At 47.1% G+C, this 22,090-nt stretch overlaps 1 protein-coding gene across 1 annotated transcript in view; it reads right to left on the bottom strand.

Annotated features, from left to right (window-relative positions):
- camta1a (calmodulin binding transcription activator 1a) overlaps positions 1 to 22,090 on the bottom strand; it is a 277,749-nt gene that overhangs the window by 38,862 nt on the left and 216,797 nt on the right. The window contains exon 6 of the mRNA XM_030055833.1: positions 19,443 to 19,514. Within this exon, the coding sequence (XP_029911693.1) occupies positions 19,443 to 19,514 (72 nt within the window). The remainder of the gene's footprint in view (positions 1 to 19,442; positions 19,515 to 22,090) is intronic.

The following is a 22,090-nucleotide window of genomic DNA, read 5'->3' as shown; positions in this document are numbered from 1 at the left end:
ACCTACTTTCCTCCTCTCCCTCTCTGGGTCCTCTATGACAAACCCTTTGTTTAAATGTTCCCAGTTTAGAAAACAGATGCTCTAATTGGCGTGTCTGGAGTCAGTGCTCAACTTAACTGCTACAGTTCACCCTCTACTGCGCCCGGCTCTCCACCAGCTACAGTACTGCCTGAGTGCCAAGCTATCCCGATGCCCAGGGTTGGTACCGATGCAGAGGTAAGAGCCAGTTTAGGGAGAGTTTCTTACTTTGAATTGCCTTGATCGTCTCTGTCCAAGGTCTATAAGAGAGATGGCAGAGCGGGAGGCGCAGCAGGAGATGTGCTGGTTTGGGGATGATTCATACTCCACCTCCTTACCTCCATTACCTAGCATACTGGCTGGGAGATATGAAAGGCAGAACTTGGAACTTTTGAGGAACAGGAAGAGGCCAGCATGTTTGAGCGTGTTTCAGAGGAAGCCAGGGGCTGAGGCCTGTGATGTTTAATTCAGTAGCACATAATCACTCCGATGGAGTCGAGAGCGAGGCTTTAAATAACTCAGCTTAGAGGGGCAGAACTGTTCCTCTCTGGGTGGGGAACGCATGTGTGTACGTCTCTGTGTATGTGTGTGTATTTGTGTGTGTTTCTGTATGTCAGTGAGTGTGTATCCAAGAGAGTGCGTCTCTATTTTTGTACATGGATCCTCCCTGCCTTGAAATATTTTATTTGTGCAAAACACCACTGTAAAAGGTGGAGTATGTTTGTTGTTGTGCCAAGCGTCTGCATGTATTACAATAAAAGTGCAAAAGGCCAGTATTCAGCAGCTGAATATGGAGGAGCATTCTGGATGCCAAGCAGGCATGCAGTAAGTCAGGCAGTAAGCTGGGCAGTGAGGCAGCGAGGCCCCTTTAGCTGCCACAACTCAACTCACAGTTTACAGCCTACTTATTCATCCTAAGGCCCTTGCTGAGCACACTACCCTCTCCATTAGTTGTGGTGGTCCCCTGTGAGCAGCTACGCTGCCCAGGGGCAGGCTGGGAAAGGGCCATCAGGAGCCCATCCGTCTGCCATAATGGCCTTGGCCAAGCCCGTGGCACTGATCCTAATATTCAGTGGCCATCCAGGTGACACCAAGTCACACTGGAACAAAAGGAGGGAGAGGAAGTTGCTGAGCCCTCTAAGACCCAGCGAGGATTTAACCGTGTGCTCACTCTCTTCATGGTTCTTTCCTTTTGTTTCTGTCTCACAATAACCTCTCAACCTCTGCCTTTCTATCATTCTTTTCCACTTGCTTGCTCTCTCGTTTTCATCTCATCCTCCTAGGGCATAGTGCAATTCATTTGGTGGAGGAAAACGGAGCTAATGCCATCTTTCTCTGTCTCTCTCTCCACAACCCCCCAGCCCCCCCCATGCCTCATCTGCTCTCTCTCCCTTTCATATCAGCGCTCAGTCTGATTTGTTTGTGTGCGTCGTCTTTCTCCCTGTGCCAGTCGACAAGGCGTGCTATTTATGTGCCTCTGCCCGTGTCTGTGAGCGAATCAGGACTTCACAGGAGCAGCCAGGGGAGAGAGATGTGCTGGTGCATTTCTAAACAGGGAGTCACGGGGAGGACTGATGTGTGTCCAGCAGCAAGACAGTCCAACCTGGCCACTATCTACCTCTGCAATGGCCCACTGAACAACAATAGATAACGCAGGTTGTCAACATCAACAATAACAATGGTTGAAGATGTAACAGAAAACAAACAGATCTGCCCTCATGCATACAACTATAGCTTGCATATGTGCACATAGGTGCCTAAACTACAAATGCACCGACACACACACACACACATAATCGTTATAAAAACTGTCACAGGACTGCTGAGCCTGGGTGCTCTGTCAAACATGGTGAGGGGCTCATTATTATTACTGCGCTGGATATTGGAGAAGCCCCAGTGCTCAGCTTGGCAAGACCTCTCTCTGGAGACACAAACACACTGGCCTCTACACACACACACACACACACACCATACAAATGGGTAATCAAATGTCTGCTCCTGGGGAAAAAAAAATGCTCAAACGGTTTCCTAGCAACCGACGGTGTGTATTGGGTCCACATGAAAAATGAAAAATAAAGACAGAGTTGTGCGAGTGTGTGGTTGTGTGTGAGAGAATGAAAGAATGAGGCTGAGATAAACAGTGCATATTAGAAAGAGATAGAGAGGTTTATGGGGTGAAGTATGAAGTGGTCTGAGATAAGAGGTTGTGAGTGGGATATGAAAAGGTAATGAAGAGAGAAAAGAGAAAAGGCGCCATCAGAACTCTGCCAATCTGATCGACAAACACAGGCACTTCCCCATCCTCTCTACAGGGGCAGTGTTGACTGTGAATTAACTCCCAGAGCCGGGCCACGGACAGTTAAGGGCACGGGAGCGGGCTGTCAAACCACAGCTCACAGGGAGATCGTTGTGGGGATAAATCGCCACCTTCCACACTGATACAAATATGTGGCAGCACTGCAGGGGAGGGGATTATGGCAGAAATAAAGCATAGGCTTCAGGAAACAGCCTATCGCATCAAGTTCAAATGTAAAACACACCGTTCAAACGCAAAGCGCGATCCTGTGTACATGGGGGGTCATGCTCCTCCAAAGTCACACAATCAGGTGAGAGTGGTGATTTGTGAAATTGCCACGGAGCATTGTGCAAAGAGATTTAGGCAAATCTCTCGGGCTCTCCAGAGTCTTTTTACATCATTGTGGTAACGGTGTTTTGTGACTGAAACACAGAGAGTGCCCTTTAAAAATGACTCAACTAAAAGACACAGCAACATTCTCTTTTGTTTATCTGTGCGCACGTGTGTGTTTGAAATGAGAGGGGGAAAGTGGCGTGTAATAGCGTGCGCGTGTGTTTCCGTAAGATACTGGGAGTGTGCGATTATGTGTGTGCGCGTTCGGTAAGTCTGTCTCCAAAAAACTGTGCGAGGTAGTGAGGAGTATGCTATCTCCAGCCAGCAGCTGCCACAGAGAGGCTTCCCAAAAACAAGCGCAGGGCCATGACAGAGACAGAGCGACCGCAGCCTTCTGGTGGTGTAATAGGAAATTAATTGAGACCATCAATATGGTATTAATCATTAAAGCACAGGTGCTGAGGTGGCACTTTGCTGACTGCTCTGTACTGTCGGCGGCGCTCACATACATGCACATTAAAAGTTTGACCTGCTGTTTGGCGAGAATGTGGGTGGGGAGGGAGAGACAAGGAGAGAATAGAAGTAGAAAGAAGGGAAAATGAGAGGCGGGAAAAAACAGAACGAATGGAAGTCCACAGTTTCTTCATTTCCACACATGCGGAGGTGGCAGGGGAGCGTTTTTTATATGTGGTGATCCAAGGTCACTCCAGCATTACTTTGAAAACGGTTTAGTCTTCACCTCTTTTGAGCTCCCTCTGATCACGGCTAAATAGTGGGATGGAAATTGAATTGGAGTTGGTATTTTGAAAGGCGTTCAAATCAGAAAATGCCGAATAAAGTTGTAGATATATTCACTGGCTCCCTTGGAAGCCATGTTTCTTATAACACCTAATCCTTTGTGGGGCAAAGCACAGTGAGGCGCGGAGTGCTGGTGTTAATCAGCCAAAGGAGAGCCAAATTGCAGTGACTACATTAAGCCGTTAAGCACACCACGTCTCCAAACTGTTGAAGGTGTCTCACTGAGATGAACGCTGCTCCTTATGAATAATACATCACACACACACACACATTTCTACCACACACAAACCAGACACATATGCATGTTTGCACACATACACACACACACACACCTCTCTCTCTTTCTCTGTCTTGCTGAGACAGTGTGACAGCTGTGCGGGACATGGCTTTGGTAATGTATGGCACACGCAGACAGGATGGTGCAGGAGAGCCGAACAGCGAGTTTAGGCTGCAGGATTTCCACACGCGCAAAAACCAACCCAGCTCAAATCCTTGTCTGACACACAGCACGAATCAAACAACCACCTTAAACTAGCCTCCACAGGCTTTTTGCACCAAACCCCCCCCCCCCTCACGCCCGCCAGTGTCAAGGTTGAGCCTATGAAATGTTTATGAATTGGGAGCTTCAGAAAAGATGGAGATTGATCTGGATTGAAAGGCAAATAAGATTGCCAAAGCCCAGAGTCAGCTGAAAAGCAGGCAGATGGGAGGAATGGGGGCGAAGAAAAAGAGAGCAAAAGGAGAAAATGCATTAACACAGGTCTGGTCCTGTGAGAGTGTGGAGTAATGAGTACTTCCTCTATCATGGACACTGAATGGACACAGCAGCGTGGCCTGCTGATGGATGCCGTGTGGTTGTGTGTGTGCACAGACACATATTTACACACACGCATGTGCATGTTTGTGTTGTTGGTCCTTTGTCTGACTGCTGCCTTGCCTTTAGACTCCAAGCTTTTGACTACTGACACTGTCCTTGGTCTGTGATCTGCTGGAAAGGCTTGATGTGCCTAGAGATGCTGTCGATAAACAGCGGGCACAGTCAGGCTATTTGCTGGCCCAGATTTAAAATTCATAGATTTGGTTTAGCGCGAGACAGCAGGGTCCATGTCGGGAGACAAGGGAAGACATAAATGAAATTTCTGTTTCATGTTGAAAATCAAACACATGGACACAGGCACTGTGCAAGCAAGCAACATGGGGCTTTTCCATGGGAGATTGGGAATCATGGGAGAGTTGCAGGCCTGACTCTCTCTGTGGCACCACGGCAGTAACGCGTCAGCTTTGATTCATGATGTCCAGGAGTGGAACAAAAGGGGAAATGATGTCATCAAATAGAGCATTCTTCAAAGGCCAAAGGAATGTGTACGTCTATGCATTTATGTGTGTATTTGTGAGTGTGTGCATAAGGCAGGGATAGAAGGATAAGGCCCTTTGATGTATCTCCCGACGGCTCTGGCCAGCTTGCAGGAGAGGAACAGAGCAGAGGCCACCAGAGAGATGGAGCCCAAGCCCAAGGGCCTGTTCTCGCCCTCCTCCTCTCAGTCCGCCTTTCCCTCCTTCCTCTGATCAATTGTGGGTCTTAATAACTATGGACGGTTCGGTATTCCTCTCTTTCTCTCGTCTCTTTTCCCCTCTCTCTCATGATTCCACAACATCTGCTCCTACTATGCTCTTGCTAGCTTCTTTATTGTACATGCATACTCTTATAATATGCATACGCAGTTTTGTGTGCATACACATGCACATTCACGTGTTACCCGCATGTATTGTGTTGGTGTTTCTATGCGGATGAGTGAAAAGGAAGTCAGTTTGAGTCTCTGTAAATGCGTGAACAGGCTTATTCAAGGCTGTTAAAACGTGTGCGTCTGTATGTGTACAAAAAGATAAGAGAAATGTCCTTGAAAAAGCAACACCAACATAAACTCCAGTGAATTATGGGCAATGTGCATAAACTTGAATAATAACACATCCCCTCATTTCAGAGGCTTTATCCCAGTTATCTAATTGCCCATGTGCTGTTTTTATTTTATTTCTTTCTCTCTAATAAACTAATGAATTTAGCTGGGTTCAGGCCTGGAATTCATATAGGCGGCAATAAGTAGCACTACTTTAAACCCCAAACTGCATCAGGATGCCTGAATAATTTGCAGGAGAAATAATTACGGGGCAGAAGAGCAGGCATCAATCCTGGAACTCCAACAGAGCCCTCGCTGGAAACTACCTCACCCATAAGCCAAGGCTCCATTAGGTATTGTCTGGGGCCTACAGGCTAATTTGTTTGCATCAATAATACATTCAAAGGATTTATCTAACTTGCAAATGAGTATTCATTTAGTGGTCCAAAAGGCAGGGAGGAGAGGAGGCAGCAGGGGAGAAGGTGTGAAAGGCTAAAACAGCTGGTTGGGGCACTGTGGCTATGTGGGACACTGTTAACCCTTTGCCGGGTAGCAGGATGCGATGCTGCTTTCATATCTTGCAATATTTCACTAGTATTCAGGAATGCTTGCTTCTGACATGCTTGGACCCTAGCCAGTGTTTATATAGGACAGAAACAGGCCAAGGTGCTGGTGCACAACCCTTGGAAAGGCATCAAGGCTGAAGCACAGAGAGCCACCTCACGCCCACAACAGATTACCTGCTGCACCGGATACTCTCTGATCATATGCCAGATGACAAAATGACAAAGAGGCGTGTGTGAGCATGTCTCCATTAGGAGACGGGGATGTGGTGATAGTGAGATGTGGGCTGTCCTGGGGGACACTGGGATCCCCACGGCCTTTGATCTGCATGCCATGCTGTTGTCCGCAGGCGGTACCAGGATGCTCCGAGCTGAGAGGGGGTGAAGACAGAGTGCAGAGGAAAAGATGAGAGTTATAAAGGGAGCGGGAGAGAGAGAGAGAGAGAGAGAGAGAGAGAGAGAGAGAGAGATAGAGATGAGAGAGAGAAAGAGAGAGAGAAACACAGGAGAGAAGGAGGACGGGAGCTGGCCATGAACATATGCTGCCTCTCCGTGCCAAGCCCCACTGGCTCCAGCAGCCCACGCATACACTGCACTGCTGCTGCTGCCGCTCCAGCCCTCTCCAACACCAACACCATGGCACTACTTAGTCAAACAAAGCTGGAGAGATGAATCTGGAGAGAGAGACGGGGTCTCCCCAGTCCCAGCACTGCCAGCGTAGGGCTGCTTGGCCTGGATAACACAGCCTGATTGCTCACACATAGTAATGGAACATAGTGGATTTCAGCTGTTGGCTAGCCGCACCCAAAAACAAAAGAGAGCCAACTCATGACACCAGCAAGCACACCACACTGCAAAAACTGTGATTCCAGACAGAGATTTTTATATTCTCTTTTAGAGCTAATTCACTTGATTAATTATAGGATTAATCACTTTCAATTTCATTCACTTTGATTAATTATTGGTAGAAGCTGCTAAATATTCATTATTTCACAAAAACATTTATCATTCATTTAGGATCTACAACTGAGTAATATGTTTCAATATTTTAAAAACAGAGAGAAAAAAAATCAATTTTCTCTAAATAATTTACCTCTGTGAAATAATTTCACAGCCTCCCAGGGGGTCAGGGGTCCCAAATCCACAGGTTGAGAATCACTGCTTGGAGCTAATACACACAGGTTAGGCAGAGGTTTCCATAGTGCGACCCAGGGACCTCCGGGGGTCCCTGAGGGACCTGCAGGTAGCTCCCCAGAAAAGTGGGGCGCAGTTTTACTCACCATTATTTTACTCCTAAAAGTTTGTACACAGAGAATACATGAGGAGAACTATGAGGAGGACTATTTTAATTTAGGTTAAACTCTCCATGCTGTTGCTATTAGTGCAGAAAGTTAATTCTTAAGCCAGTAAGATATATTCAATGATCAATAATTACTAACAGCAAATCTGAACTAGGGTTCCTCATCAACTGGGCATTATCCAAATAGAAATTCAGTACACGAGCGTATATTCATATATATTTTTTTATTGAAAACCTTACACAGTCAAGTATGATGGAAGAGGTGTTTTTAAAAATTTCAGGTTTGTTTATTATCACACCTACCATTCGGTCCAGTGGGATGTACATTAATTTGATTGTTTAGGATGTGATTTTGCGTATGTGAGCCATATTGTGGCATAGATTGATATTGAAAAAATGTAATGTGTAGTTATGTATGTTGAACATACGTGTGTAACTTATATATGAAAACAGCATATTTTCGTTATAGGTTAAAGGTCATATATGTGCATCTATACCTGCTCAATATACACATATGGCTGGTCTTGTAAAACAACTGAAGAAGACGCATGCATTTGCCAAATGTGCCAAAATTCAAATATGTTTCATATATGGACAATTAATATGGACATATATGTCATATATGGAAATTGCCTAAATGTGCATATGTTTTATTTCCAGTTGGCAGGTTCCCTGATATGAAAAAAAGTTAGGAGATGGGATGCTGGTGAGGAAAGAAGTGAGTGTGAGGAGAGTGAAGATTGTGCAGATGAAAGTTTTATTCCAGTATATAGATTGCATATTATTTTTCTGTTGAGGAGTTAGAGGAGACTTAATGGTTTGTCGGGTACAGCATTAACATAAGGTGAATGTGTATGTATGTGTGTGTGTGTGTGTGTGTGTGTGTGCGTGCGCGCACCAGACACAAGAGCAGCGGTGGCTGGCACTGTGATGGCTTGATGTAGAGCAAACCTAAAGCTATCATTAAACTAAAACACAGTCTAGCAGGTTGAACTCGGCACTCACTGCTTTAACATTTTATATGTGCTACAGTCTCAAAATTCATAGAGGTCACATCTACTATATCACACATAATAAGATTTTTAAGTTATATCATTTATGTATGAAATATTTGGGGTAATGAGACTCATAGATTACCTGAACCTCTGCAGTGCAGCTGGAGGGTTCTGCAAAAATGTTTCGAATAATGACTGACCATGTATTTGACTTTACCATGTTGTTAAGGGAATGGAGGGCAGGAGTGTGTGTGTGTGTGTGTGTGTGTGAGAAAGGGGAGTTGGGGAGGGAAAGGGGGGGTGGGGGGAGGGTAGTGGTAGTGGATTTGAACAGCTTTGGAACAGTGCTGAACATGGCTCCCCACTGGGACTCAAACCAAGGGCAAAAATAAATAAAAAAAAATTCTGCAGGCAAACATCCACAGCACTGATTCAAATTGCTTGCTAACACACACACACACACACACACACACACACACACACACACAGAAAAACACACACAGACGAACAGACACAAACACCCATACGCGCTTGAACACGCAGTCAGTCAGATAACCCCCACACAACACCACACCTATAATAACACAGTGCGTATACACACACACACACACACACACACACACACACACGCACACAAAGTGGATACACACAGGCACACAGACACACAAGTTACACAACACATACACCCACACCCTCAGACACTCCGATATATAATAACAAATGCTTGTATAACACAGAAATCAAATTCAGGGTTCATCTTGCAATCTGAGCCTCGAAAACTCAATTCCCCCTCTACCGTCTAGCCGCCTCGTGTTCCACGGCTTTTCCATGTGAACGAATGGGGTCAGTATCGTCACATAAACATCATCCTCTGCTCTCCTCCTCCTCTCCCCCGCTCGGTGAATGGATGCTGAGCACTGGTGCATATCTACACAGGGATGGCAAGGGCACCGAGGAGAGAAAATCAATACTATATCTCACCACTAAGCACAATCCCAACCAAAAGCAGCTGGAGTTTGCAGGTTGCTCCATAAACTGGACGGCTTCATCTGGCTGGCCGCTGTGTCGGTGGATTGCTACAGTAATGCACTACAGCACAATGGCCTGGGCCAAAGCCTGCCAGACACACAGATACACACACACACACACACGACAAATAGCACACTCCTATGGGCAGGGGAATAGCGGCAGCAATGAGAAAAACTCTCATGAGGCAGGAACAGAGTTGACAAACACTCTCCCCTCCTTCACAAGCAAGGAAAACCACCTCTGGACCGTTTTAGCCCACCCTGACTGCGGCCTTACACACACACACACACACAGGAACACACACACGGTCATATATAGGAATGCACACACGCAGTCACCATACACACATATGCACACGAAGACCAGGGCCCTTAAAATACCTAGTCTAAAAATAGCAGGCGGGAAGTGGGAAGCGAGACTGAGGCTATTATTATTGCTCACACGTCCTGCCTAGTCCCACCAAGGAAAGGGAAGAGACTAATGATTTTCCTGGTGCAAGCAATTAAAAAACTATTTGTCACCTGCCAGGCTGCGCATGACGTTAGGGGCCTTGGCAGAGGACCACGGAGCAACTCCACGTATACGTACTGTATGCACACGCATACGCAAATGGGCTGCAAGCACAGCAAGCGGCCCAGAGGCAGAATCGCTGCATGGGGAAACAGGTGAAGCTGGAGGGCAAAGGAAGTGGAGGGAGAAGGTAAGAAAGCGGGGTAGGAAGTGGTTCTTTCAGCAGGGGAACAGAGCTGGGTGAGTGGCTGATTTATCCGGACAGGTTAATACCAGGCCAGACACTGCCTCAGACAGCGCACTGCCATCAGGAAGTCATGTAATATTTAGAATCCAGCCAATGAAAGCCATTCTTCTGTTGCGAGGCTCCTGGCTAAAATAGGAATGTATATACCACCACCCCCTCACCCAAACCCCTCAGCAATTGTAGAATAACAAAGAGAAAGGGTCCAACTCCTTGCCACCCGTATTCTCTTTCTCCTTCTCTCTCTCTCTTGGGCTGTCTTCCCTTGAGGACAAGTCTGAAACACACAGCTTCCACATTCATTTCAACTGAACTGCTGCACTCGGCTGTTATGTGTCTAAATGGTTCAAGGAATTCTTGCACACTACGAGGGGGAAAAAAAAGAAATCATATTTCACTACAAATAAAAATTCTAATATAATTTAATGGCTCTCCACTATATTTCAGTTCCTGTGATCTCCATTAGGAAGTGAACCTTTAGAAACACTGCAGGGGGGAAAAGGAGTGACAGCCTGTCAAATGTGAGACATACAGGGGGTCAAAAGGCTGGTCAAGGCTCTTTTGTAGTGGAGTTGCCCCCTGTTGTGCTAGGAGCAGGGCGGGTCTCTCCACAGGGACGGCCCCGGTGTCGGGATTGGCCAGTCCAGGGACTCTCGGGCGGACTATGCAGCACCTCCCGCTCATATAAGGAGAACGCCTCCAGCACTTCCACAGGGGGCAAATATTGGGCTCTGGAGCATTGGGCGACATGCTAAAAATATTGTGAGGGGGCAGTAAATAATGATAAGATGAGCATCATGTCTCCCTTGCACTATGCAGTGCACAAGACCCCTCCCCAACACACACACACACACCCACACACCCACACACACACCTCCACTCCAATGCAGCTTCAAGCACACACTTGGCTGCAGTAATTTACGAGGCAGCTCGTTAACGTCGGGTGATTTGCGCTGCTCGTTTGCACCCGCTCATCTCTACCGAATGATATCATCTTCTACCTCTAATCTTCTGGCTCTAATCCCCCACTCCCAAAGCACCCCCACGCCTCTAACCTCTTGTCTTCCTCCATCCCCACCAACCATCCTCTCTTACCCCACTATGTTTTGCTGCTCTCTCTCTCTCCTCTCCTCTCAGTCTCTGTGTCTTCTCAGGTTTGCGTGGGTGAGTTTTGGGATGGGGGGAACAGGCAGACAGAGATAGGAGGAGAGCCATCCCACTTAAGGGGATGTGTGTGGGTTTTCTGTGCACGCATGTGCCTGTGTGAGCGCGCACATGTGTGTGTTCAACATGACATCTTTCCAGATTGAAAAAGACTAAAAGAAGTCTGGTTTGACTCTGAAGGCTTTGTGTGCCCTTGTAGTTACTTTTCCAATGCCCCCCACCGAGAGAGAATGAGAGCAGGCCAAAGAAAGAGATTTTCTCTCAAAACTTGCAGAGGGGAGAAAGCTCAGCAATCCTGGCGAGAGATAGTGTCAGAGAGAAATAAAGAAAGAGAGAAAGGTGTGTGTGTGTGTATGTGTGTGTGTGTGTGTGTGTGTGTGTGTGTATGTGTGTGTGTGTGGGGTGGGGGGTTGAACAGAACAGAGTCAGTATGTAGGAGAAAGAGAAAACAGGAGGATAGGAAGAAAGACAACACAGACATAGAAACACTGTTAACACACAATGCTATTGACAATTAAAGAAATAAACGGCATGGTTTTTATCTATAATAAAAGACCTTTGTGGCTCCCAGCACTTCACTATTCACCTCTCTTAGCAGATTAATTCAACCCCAATGGCCCGATATTCTTTTCCACAGCCAGCCCCTGGTGTCTGCATCCCTATCCCACAGAGAAATCAGCCTATCCCAGACCAGATGCAGCCAACACCCTTTGATAGAGACAGATTTTCACAATGAAATTGCCAATTATAGAAATTGCAATCAGAGCTGTTGGTTTGTATGTTGATGAGTGGTAGCTGATTAGAGGGGAATTGAGATCGATATCTGACTGAATGGGGAGTGAATGACTCTGGCCCCATATTGCTACTGCGCTCACCCCAGCTGCCTGCTTCTACAGTCTGCTATCCTTAACACAGTCTTCCCCCTGTCTTCCTCCCCTCGCTCCTTGCTTCCCTCCCCCATCTCATCTTTCCCTCTATGACACGTCCAAGTGATTGTGTCGGGATGTCAGACCTCATCCACAGCTAATTGGGGCTCAGAGGAGTAATCAGGGCAGGACAAAGCGGACAGTTCTGGTCATTAGCTGTGACCAGTGTTCTCTGGGATGCTGGGATATGTGCGCATGCTACTGCCATCACACCCAGGCCCGCGCACTGATACGCACAGACCCACAGCTTGACATGGGTGGGGGCACAGAGGCGGGTGCGGCGCAGGACAGAGACTGGGCATGGCGCCAGTAGGGCTCTACAGGGGGCCCTATTGATCTCCACTGCACTCTGACACACACAGGCATGAAGTAAACACAACTCAGCAAGGCTGGCAGAGACACTCTGCACTCAGACTCTCTCACTGCTCAACATGGGAGAAGCATAAAAGCTGATGAGAGATGAGCAAACACAACACCGAGGGTCAAATCAAGTCAGGATCATGGAGTAGCACAATAGAACACAACAAGCTAGCTCTGCTATAACATCTTAAATCTATAAGTGCATCTCTATCAGTGAGAAAATCAGGTATCCGCCTCCTATTGTGGGTAGTGGGCCAGTTCTGTGCTGTTCTGTCCCGATCAGTGATAAGACTGGATATGTGTGTGTGTGAGCAGGACTAACAGGATAAGACGTAATATCTCAGTTGCAATAACAGTCTTGGAAGTCACAAAATGTCCACACGTCGACGGCTGCTGCTTCTGGAAGTGGTGGGCATGACTCTGGAGCTGGATGAATGTCAGTTCGCCTCATTGGTGGAGCCTTAACCTTTCAGGATAACTGAATAATTTAAGCACTGCCTACCTGTTGTGGGCCCGGTCTCTGTCTGGGCTCTGTTATGAGGCTGCATGAGTCTATGGCCACGCACGCCTCTTCAGCCGCAGAGTGAAAATGGCAAGACAAATGCGGCGGGGGATTTGTGATAATTGGCCGTGCTGGTGGGCTGGGGTGGCGGGCCTGGAGAAAAGGTCGCAGGCACTGAGGAACAGATCAGTCTGCCAGGAGGAGAGGCTCTGTGTGCCTCTGGGGTCTAGATCAACTTCTCTCTCTCTCTCATCATATGGGGAGAGAGCAGTCCAGCAGGGGACCAGAGTGTGGGGGACATTAATTAAGTGCCAGGCTAACCTTCAATTTGTTTAGAGGTCAGAAGCCCCAGTGTCAATGTTTTGGGCACAGCCCAAGAGCTAACTCTTTGTGTCTTTTCTCGCTGAGTGGAAACAGAAAGAAACAGGACAAAACAGAGGACTGCAAGGAGAGGAAAAGTGAGAGTGGGGAGCAGGAGGCGTTTGAATGTTTAGGAGCGGAGCGGATGGAGGGGGTTACTGTCAGATGCACTGAGAGCTGTGTGTCTGTGTGACTGCGCAGAAGGAGGAGGAGAGGAGGAGGAGATGAGGGGAGCCACAGGGACATGGCTCACACCCCGACATGCTCGTGAAGCAGCTGTTCTCCTCATGGCGGGGAGAGCGGGGGCCTGCCAGTAGCAGCATGCTGCCGAGAACGTCATGGTCTCCCACTGCACAGCAGAAACAGAATGGCACAGCCTGGCATACACAGACAGCGCAAGCAGACAGACAGACAAACACAACACACACACGTGCACACGCGCGCGCACACACACACACATAAAGACATGCATGCGCACACAGAGATATATGCACAAAGGCACACACATACACACACACGGATGCACACATATACACATGCACTCACTGGTTGCACACCCACACCCACCTACACATATATACACACACACACACACCCACACACACCCACACATACACCTCATACACTGACACCATTTTCCTGGCAGTCCAGTTGATTTTCTGAGTTGAACAGTAATGTCAGGCGGTGGAGTCAAATCCATATAAATCTGATCTCATGCACTGTAGAGCTGAGGTGCATGTCTATTTGATACAAACAACAGCCTGCATAGCTAAAGGCAATTATATTTCTACTGCCTCCGTTTGCCCTGAGGTTGTAGACAGCCAGTCAAAACCTAGCCAGGTTTCCCTGCCTCTCTACCTTCTCAGTGAAATCAACGGAGCGGTGCCCGGCCTCATCCATGATTTATCTCTGTGAAATATTCATTACGTAGCCTTGCATAGTCTGGACGTATCTGATGTGAATCTGGACCTGACAGCTCTGCTCCGTCATCACACATCACCTGAGCCACTCTGACTCCAGCACCTGTCTCCCAGCGCTCCACACAGAAGCAACTAAACTGATCCGAATGAATAGAGGACTCGGGTAGATATAAAGGATCCATCTGTCTGCCTTTAGCCTGCAGGCATGTCCGCTCTGGGTATGCAGCTATCCGGCCTGCACACCAACCCACGATGCTACACCACAGTGAAGGGGCTACTCAACTTTTCCCATTCAATTAGCTGGAGAGGGAGGCCTCTCTCCTGACCGGGGCTGAAGCATGATGATGAGTACATGTGTTGGGCCCGGCGTGTGATCTGCTGACAGGATTGGCCAGGTGTATTGATCTTTGGAGTTTGATTGGTGGGCTTGTTATGAGAGGTGAACAGCACGGGAGTTCAAAGGCTGCGGGTTATGTCTGATACATCCTCACAGCCTCCAAAAAAAACTTGAAAAATAAATAAAAAAAGACTCCGATACGGGGGAAAAGCAGAACCGAGGAGGGTTTCAGCACCATGGACAGCACCGCAAAGCATAAGCTTCGACTGCTCAGGCTTCTCTGTGATCACATGATTACCGTCTTATGCTACTCAAGTAACCTGAAAATGAATACAAAAATTGAAATGAATGAAACAATGTCTAATAGGTCATCAATAATCACAGGAACAACAGTGACTTCCCATTTCGCCGCACAGCAGAAATTCAACTGCTTCCATCTGGGCTTAGTCATTACATTCTGACGGACTAATGTTGTAATAAGAAAAATGTTACTGCAGTGGATAGTGATATTAATAATGTATTCACGTGAAACAGAGACTGGAGGACAGTGGTCTCAGCTGAGCAAGGTAAGAGGAAGAGAACGATAGCTGCAAAGAAACAAGGTCGTCAGCATTCCCTCCCACCTTACTATTCATTTCATTATCTCATCCCTCTTTCCTCCTCTTTAAAAGGAGAGAAAGCAGGAAAGGCTATTGACCCCTCTCTGTGTTCATGGCAGGCAGCAGGACAAATGAAGTTTCCCCTCAGACCCCCTCCGTATTAATATCATAATTATCCCCACCTCTGTGCCCCCGCCGGCCAGCACATACTCTGCTGTCTGATTTGATGGAGAGGCGCAGGCGGGGAATTACATTCGATTAGCACTAAACAACAGAAAGGGGACATGGAGCGATAGAATCAATCAGAGTGCCACCAGGACAGGCAAGATTCTCGGTGTCAGTGCCTGTGTGTGTGTCTGTGTGTGTGTGTGTGTGTGTGCATATTGTCTTTGTGCTCTTACACGGGGGATACCAGGGTATGACGCTGTTTCAACATTATTATTCCCTCAGAGGCCCACTTTGAACTGCATCCATTGGAATGGGAATGTTTTTTTGTTGTTGTTGTTTTTTTTTTTTTTTGAGTGACAAACCACACGGTCTGCTCTGGGCAGCTCTCTCTGCCTCAGCTGCAATTTGGATTCATTGTTTTCAGCCCCAGATAACTGTGGCAGCACTTTTCTTCAGTCTCTGCCATTTGTGGGGATGGGCCAGACATTTTAAAGTGGTCTAATGCCATGGAGAGGTGGCAGCGGTGTGGTGGGGATGAGCAGATTGAGAGTGAGAGGCAGAAAAAAAGAACAAAAGAAAATGAGTGGAGTGAGAGAAGACCCCCCTTGCAGGTCTTCATTCCTGTCCCCCATCTCATTACCAAGGCTTTGACTCAATAAAGACTGGATAAAAACTGGATAAAGAGGCATACACCCACAGGCTAAATCTCCCCACCTAAAACACCTTTCCCCAATCTCTCTTGCGCTGTTGCTATTTCTCTCTCTCTCTTTCTCTCTCTCTCTCTCTTTCACACACACACACAAAATACACACTCTCACAAACACACTGTCCCCGTTTTCTCTCTTTTCATTCATTCTGCTGCACTTTTTCTGCTTCAAATCTCCAAATCTATCTTTCTCTCCAGTGCTCCCTTCAGTGTTTTGTTTTTTTTTTTTTAGCATAACTTTTTAAAAAACTCTGTGTCCACCTAACTCTCTCCCTCTCACTCTCACACTCTGTCTCTACCCTTTCTGTCCTCTGTGTTCCCTCCCTGTCTGCGCTGTTTAATAGGAGTTATTTTCATCCCTGTCTTTCGGTGGCTGTGGCTGCTGGATGGCTGAATATTTACATTTTTCACTCACTGGTGACCTTTCCCTGTTGCCGCTCTGGGAGCTCCAGTCTCCTTGCTGCTCTGCTGTTGACAGACTACTGTCTGCAAATCTCATATGGACACAGCAAATGGTACACGAGGAGTCAGGGACAGAGAGTTGGGAGATTAGAGAGAGAGGGAGAGAGAGAGAGAGAGAGAGAGAGAGAGAGAGGGAGAGAGAGAGAGACTCCTCTAACCAGCACTGTCTGTCAGTTGTCTGACTGGGAGCGGCTTGGAGAGACAGAGGTGCTGAAGGTCTATCTGCAGAGATATGGAGTAAAGTGGTGTAATCTTTTACCTCCGGTGTCATCGTGATTGTGGTTTCCTGTCAACACAGATGCCTCTCAATAAACTGCCTGGACAGAGATTTCAATCTAGGGTTCTGCGCTCGCTTGGTGCCAAAACAGAAAATAGCGGGTAGTCATTTTTTTGTTGAGCAGCAAGAGGCTATGTTTTTTTTTTGTTTTTAATAAAAAGTGGAGGGCCTTGTGAGTCATGCTGAGTTAAGTGAGGAGACCTACTGAGCAGTGGGAGATGAGGGGAGGTCAGGGCTGGGGGCTTACTAACCAGGTGTTCCTGCCTGATGCTGTAACAGGAAAACGGAGTTGAGTCAGTGAACTCCTCAAAGTTTGATGGGTGTTTTGTGTGTGTATCCTAAAACCACGGAGAGAGAGCGGGTGAAGAGGAAGGCTGTGGATTTAAAAAGCGAGTCAGCGTGCGATTGTGACCCCCCCTCGGCTCTCTCTCCCTGTGTTATTCTCTCTCTGCGCCGCAGTGTTTATGTGTGTGTTTGTGTGTTTGTGTTTGCGCGCACTGGGGAATCCTAATGTGCGAGGCAGTGTCAAGTTTGGCTTTGATCTGCCTCCACCTGCCACCGAGGTTATGTTTAATCCTCCTGCCAGGCTCCATTAGACTTGAATTAGACTTGAAGGAGCTCCTAACAGAAACGATGGGGTGGGGTGGGTGGTGGTGGTGGTGGTGGGGGGGTGGTGGCTGGGTGGCAGCACACAATGGCAATGAAAATCAACAAAAGATAACAACTTTGCCTAACAGGTGGCAAATGGAAGCAGATTAAAGGGGCAAAGCAGCCTCACCCAGCAGTGCAGGAGCTTCATCCCCCATCCTCCAAACCTGAACCTTTTCACCTGTGTTGGCATCCTGAATACCCTATTCAGCAAAGCCTGAAAAACGTGTTTGACGAGGATATTTGTTCCTTTCAGAATGTTACATTATTCGGATTTTTTTTAATAGTATGCCTACAGTAGTGGAGAAAACATAATCAACTGAAAATACTGACTGGCTTTTCTCAGTTGAACTCAGATGAGAAGGAGGTGGTTGTGTTTGTGCTGCACAGTCTCCTAGTGTTGTTGTTACTGCCTGCAACTCTCACACACACAGCAACAGAGAAAGATGGAGACAGAAAGAAAAAGTTGCTTGCTCATATGCATTATGTTTTCTACAGGAATAGTTTAATTATTTTAATTACTAATTTAGCATAAGGAGAGGCCAATTTTTCACTTTGCCCAGTGGGCAAGCTCCTTTGCTCTGCTGATAGACTTTGCAAGGGGGAGCTGGTCTGACTAGGAGATTTACAATCCCTGCTCTCAAGGTCTTGTTAGGACAGCAGGGATGCTGTGGCTCCCTATCACTCCAGATGACTTGTCTTGTCACATACTCCAACCTAAATAAATTTGAGTGGGGACACAATAGCCAAAGATATAGGCTATTCCAGATATTTTATCCTAGAATGTGCAGATTAAACAAAAAGTCAAGACGTTGTGAAAAAGAGGCTGATACAAAAACATATGATAAACTATGAGAAAAACAGAATGTAATTCCAGTGTGATTTCTAAGAGACTGTCTAATCTAATCTAACAATGTGTCACCCAGTGAGGGCAGAGGGAAGGCTGGGCAGGTTGTTCATTTATAGGATAAGGTTGTTTATAACAAAGATGTTAAATGTTTAGTGTCTCCCAATTAGGAATGTGGGCACTGGGTCTATCCAGTTACATGAAGCAGTCCAAAATAAATATATTTTAATTCAGAAAAGTATCTTTTTCAGTTTGTAATTGATTGTTAGGTGCCCTCCAACTTTGCAGGAGGAAGGGGGCTCATGCAGTTCATACAAGCATATAATAAGTTTAGGGTGGCGACTTTTTCCCCAGCTGATGAAGTAATATTGTGTTTATAAAGGCCTGCATTTTTAATTACATTATAAAATCGGAATTACACATTATGATTACGCCTACGCTGCGGTATGTTAAATGCGACTTTAAAAAGAAAATTGACTTTTGTACTTCATTATTATAGATTGGTAAATCCAGGATTCCATGCTTTAATATCTCAACAGCAGTGACAACAACAAATACGGAGATATTTATTTATTTATATTTCAGTCAAAGCCACACCCATATCTGATTAAAGCACACCTGCTGTGTATGTACAAGTGTTTTATGCGTCTTCATAACTGGGTACGTGAGCATGGTTGTATGTATCAGGCACCTATCAACCATAATGGCTGCCATGCTAAACAAGAATGATGAGATGTGCTGGGGAGGTGATCAAAGGACTATTTACAACCACTCTAAACCTGCGGACTTGACGACCTACTGTAAGCACACTGTACAGTACAGTGGACCTCCTCCATCACACTTTTACGGCCCATCACTGCAGCCGTTAGACAGGGGAGATGGCAAGGCTTTTAGCAGACTGAGATACCGCGCTTGTATTGGATGGCGTGTATGGTCAATGCCATCAGAAAAGTGAACGACTGGGCGAGATAAGGGAAATGGAGGCCGGGGAGAGAAAGAGAGAAAAAGAGAGGAGGGGTTGGAGGGGGGGAAAGGCTGATGTGTGCCTGCTGGCTGTCGAGAGAAAATGCTGCCAATAAATGGAAACTGATAGCATGCAACCCATTCATGTTCTTGTGGACAGGCCGGGAGAGTTTGAGAGTGAAAGTGTTTCTTACTTTAGAGGAAGAGTGGGGCAGTTCTTACCTGGAGCAGCCAGTAGCACCTGCGGTGGAAGGTGGGGATGATGGAAGAGTGGACGTAGCAGCCGTACAGACACTGGAAGGACCGAGAGAGAGAGAGAGGCAGGGAGAGATGACGTTAGACTACAGTAGAATACAATAGGTTGCACAGAGGACAATAGACTGACCTCTCTTCTGACCCTGACACATGTCACCTTTGACCCTATCAACTTTGCCTTCCTTGGGGACACTCCCACAAGAACAGATGGCAGATGGCCACACTATTGTTTCTGAAAACAGGATGTGGACGGGGCGCTTTAACCACCCCTTCCCTTTTCTCTCCTGTCTTCTCTCTGCTTTTATCCTGTCCTGCTTGGAGAGGGCCCCTGACAGAATGATTCAGGTGCTCCTGACTTTGCCCCCCTCCCCATCCCCCACCCCACAGGGCTAAGCCCGGCGCATATAAAGCGCAGTGTTATTAATATCCTTATCGTAAACAGATAATACTGTGCCTGGGGGCTCGTTACCGTGGAGAGAGCCAGGCACGGCTGATAATGCCTCCCGGTATCTGGCAGAGGGGCCAGGAGCCATTTTTCACCAGCCGGCAGCAGCGGCACAGCACAGCAAAGCACCATGCAGCTCAGCACAGGGCCAGGCAGGAGAGGAACAGGAGCAAGGCTGCACTTATCCCAAAACCCTCCCCCTGCCCCCCTCACCTCCTAAATCCTTTTCTCAGAGACCCACAGCCCCAGCTCCCAGGTGACCTAGAGAAATGGCCAGCCTGTTTTTGCTTGTTTACAACAGCAACGAGCGTCTACAGCAGTCTGCATCAGTCTACCCCCCCCCACACCCCCGTCTCACCAACTAGGAAATAGACTGTGATTTTGTCCGAAGCAATATTTGCAAAAGGTGAGGGTAGAGCGGATTGCTCTTAAGACAAGGAGCTTGGCTCTTTCAGGAATAAATCAAACAAGCAGGTCGGGAGGGTTCAGCTTCCCTCCAATCCACTCTGGGATAACTGTTTGTTTAGAAAGCAGGAGAAATCACAGCCGGGGTGATACATACACCACTAGTCACGGTGTACACACACATGCACACGCACGAGCACCCCCATTCCCACCCCACAACCCTCCCCTTACTCACAGATTCACATGTGTGCACACACACTCGCCCGGCCTCATTATTCAGCAGTTGGTGTGTTCAATAAGTTAAAGAGAGTTTCCTGGGGCTCTGTAGATGTGAATGGGTAGGAGGTGGATAAGGGTGTTGGGGGGTGTGGAGGAGGGTGATGGTTGGGGGGTTGGAGGGGGTGAGGAGGTTGGGCTACATTGCTTGGAGGACCCTGTGATAAATTAGAGCCTTGAAGTGTGTTATGTGTTCGTCTTGTTTAACTAAACCCTAGTTAAAAAGAGCAGGGCCTGCAGAGAAAGTGAGTCTGTATAAACACTCATTTGCCAACATCAAACAGTCTGATTAATTATGCTAGAGAACCACTATGCAGCCACAGAGACTGGGCGCATGGCAAGAGACCCATCACATAGCTAAATAAAACAAACACATTACACGGGCACACACATATATGCACACGTGTACGCAAACAGAAGCACACACAGCCTTCACACAGAGCCACAGACAGACACCCATAAGGCCCCCGTCACAAATAACACCAGCCGCATCAGGCCTGACTGTTTCCCCAGGTGTTCCATTGTTCCAATCACATCTATTGTGAATTGATTCCAATACCACTCAGCTCTGTATGTGAGAGTTTGAGATAGTGAAGCCATGCAGACTTCCTCCTGTTCTTATTGTTTTGCTGTACTGTCATCCATTACAGCTGTCTGAAATAGGATGTGTGCCTCCACCCACTCCCATAGCTCTGCCATCCATTACTCCACGCTGGCAACGGGCAGACACTTCCTCCCACTCCCACAGCGCATCTAACATCACATTACTACAGTGAACTACAACTGGTACCGACTCCGAATTTTCGACGGTGCAGTTTTATAAGTATTTACATCATAAGCAATGTTCTTCTGAAGGATTAGTCATTTTGCGATGCGAGACTGCTCAGTGCGGAGAATAAGGCATCCGATTGTTCATGCACTTCTCTGCAACTGTGTGTTGTAATATCTGTGTGAGCAGACGCAGACGTTACAGTTCTGTCTTTAACTTTAAGAAAATGTAATTCCAACGCCGAAATTGATTTAATCGTAATTGCGCATCAATTTGCAGTGCACACAGAAAAGGGCAGACTTGTAAATGCTACTTGCGCACCAAATAAACATGTTGTCTTGTTAATTCTGATTATGGAGAGATTATTGATATATCACCATTAATGTGGCTCTAGCCTAGAGCGCCTGGCCCGCTGAGAGAGGGCTGTGGTGTGGTTCTGAGGCTGTGCAGTTGGCTGGGGCTGAGGCACACTCCTCGCGATTGACAGGTGGGCCGGCGCAACAGGCCTTTGTGACTAATAGGACTGGGGAGTGAATAAATTAGCCCCCAGGCTGCTTTCCTCTGCCTCTGTTTACTCCATTTCCCAACCACACAAAGCGGCGTGCCAGACACAAACAAGCGGCTTAAAGCACAACACAACTGTTGCACCTGTCAGTGCCGATATAGGCATCACACACATACGCAAGCACGTGCAGGCATGCTCACACAACACCCCCACCT

The sequence above is a fragment of the Myripristis murdjan genome, chromosome 7 (assembly GCF_902150065.1).
Source record: "Myripristis murdjan chromosome 7, fMyrMur1.1, whole genome shotgun sequence".
NCBI classification, from domain to species: Eukaryota; Metazoa; Chordata; class Actinopteri; order Holocentriformes; family Holocentridae; genus Myripristis; species Myripristis murdjan.
Note: the sequence above shows the minus strand (reverse complement) of the source record. Positions and strands in the feature narration are given on the sequence as shown.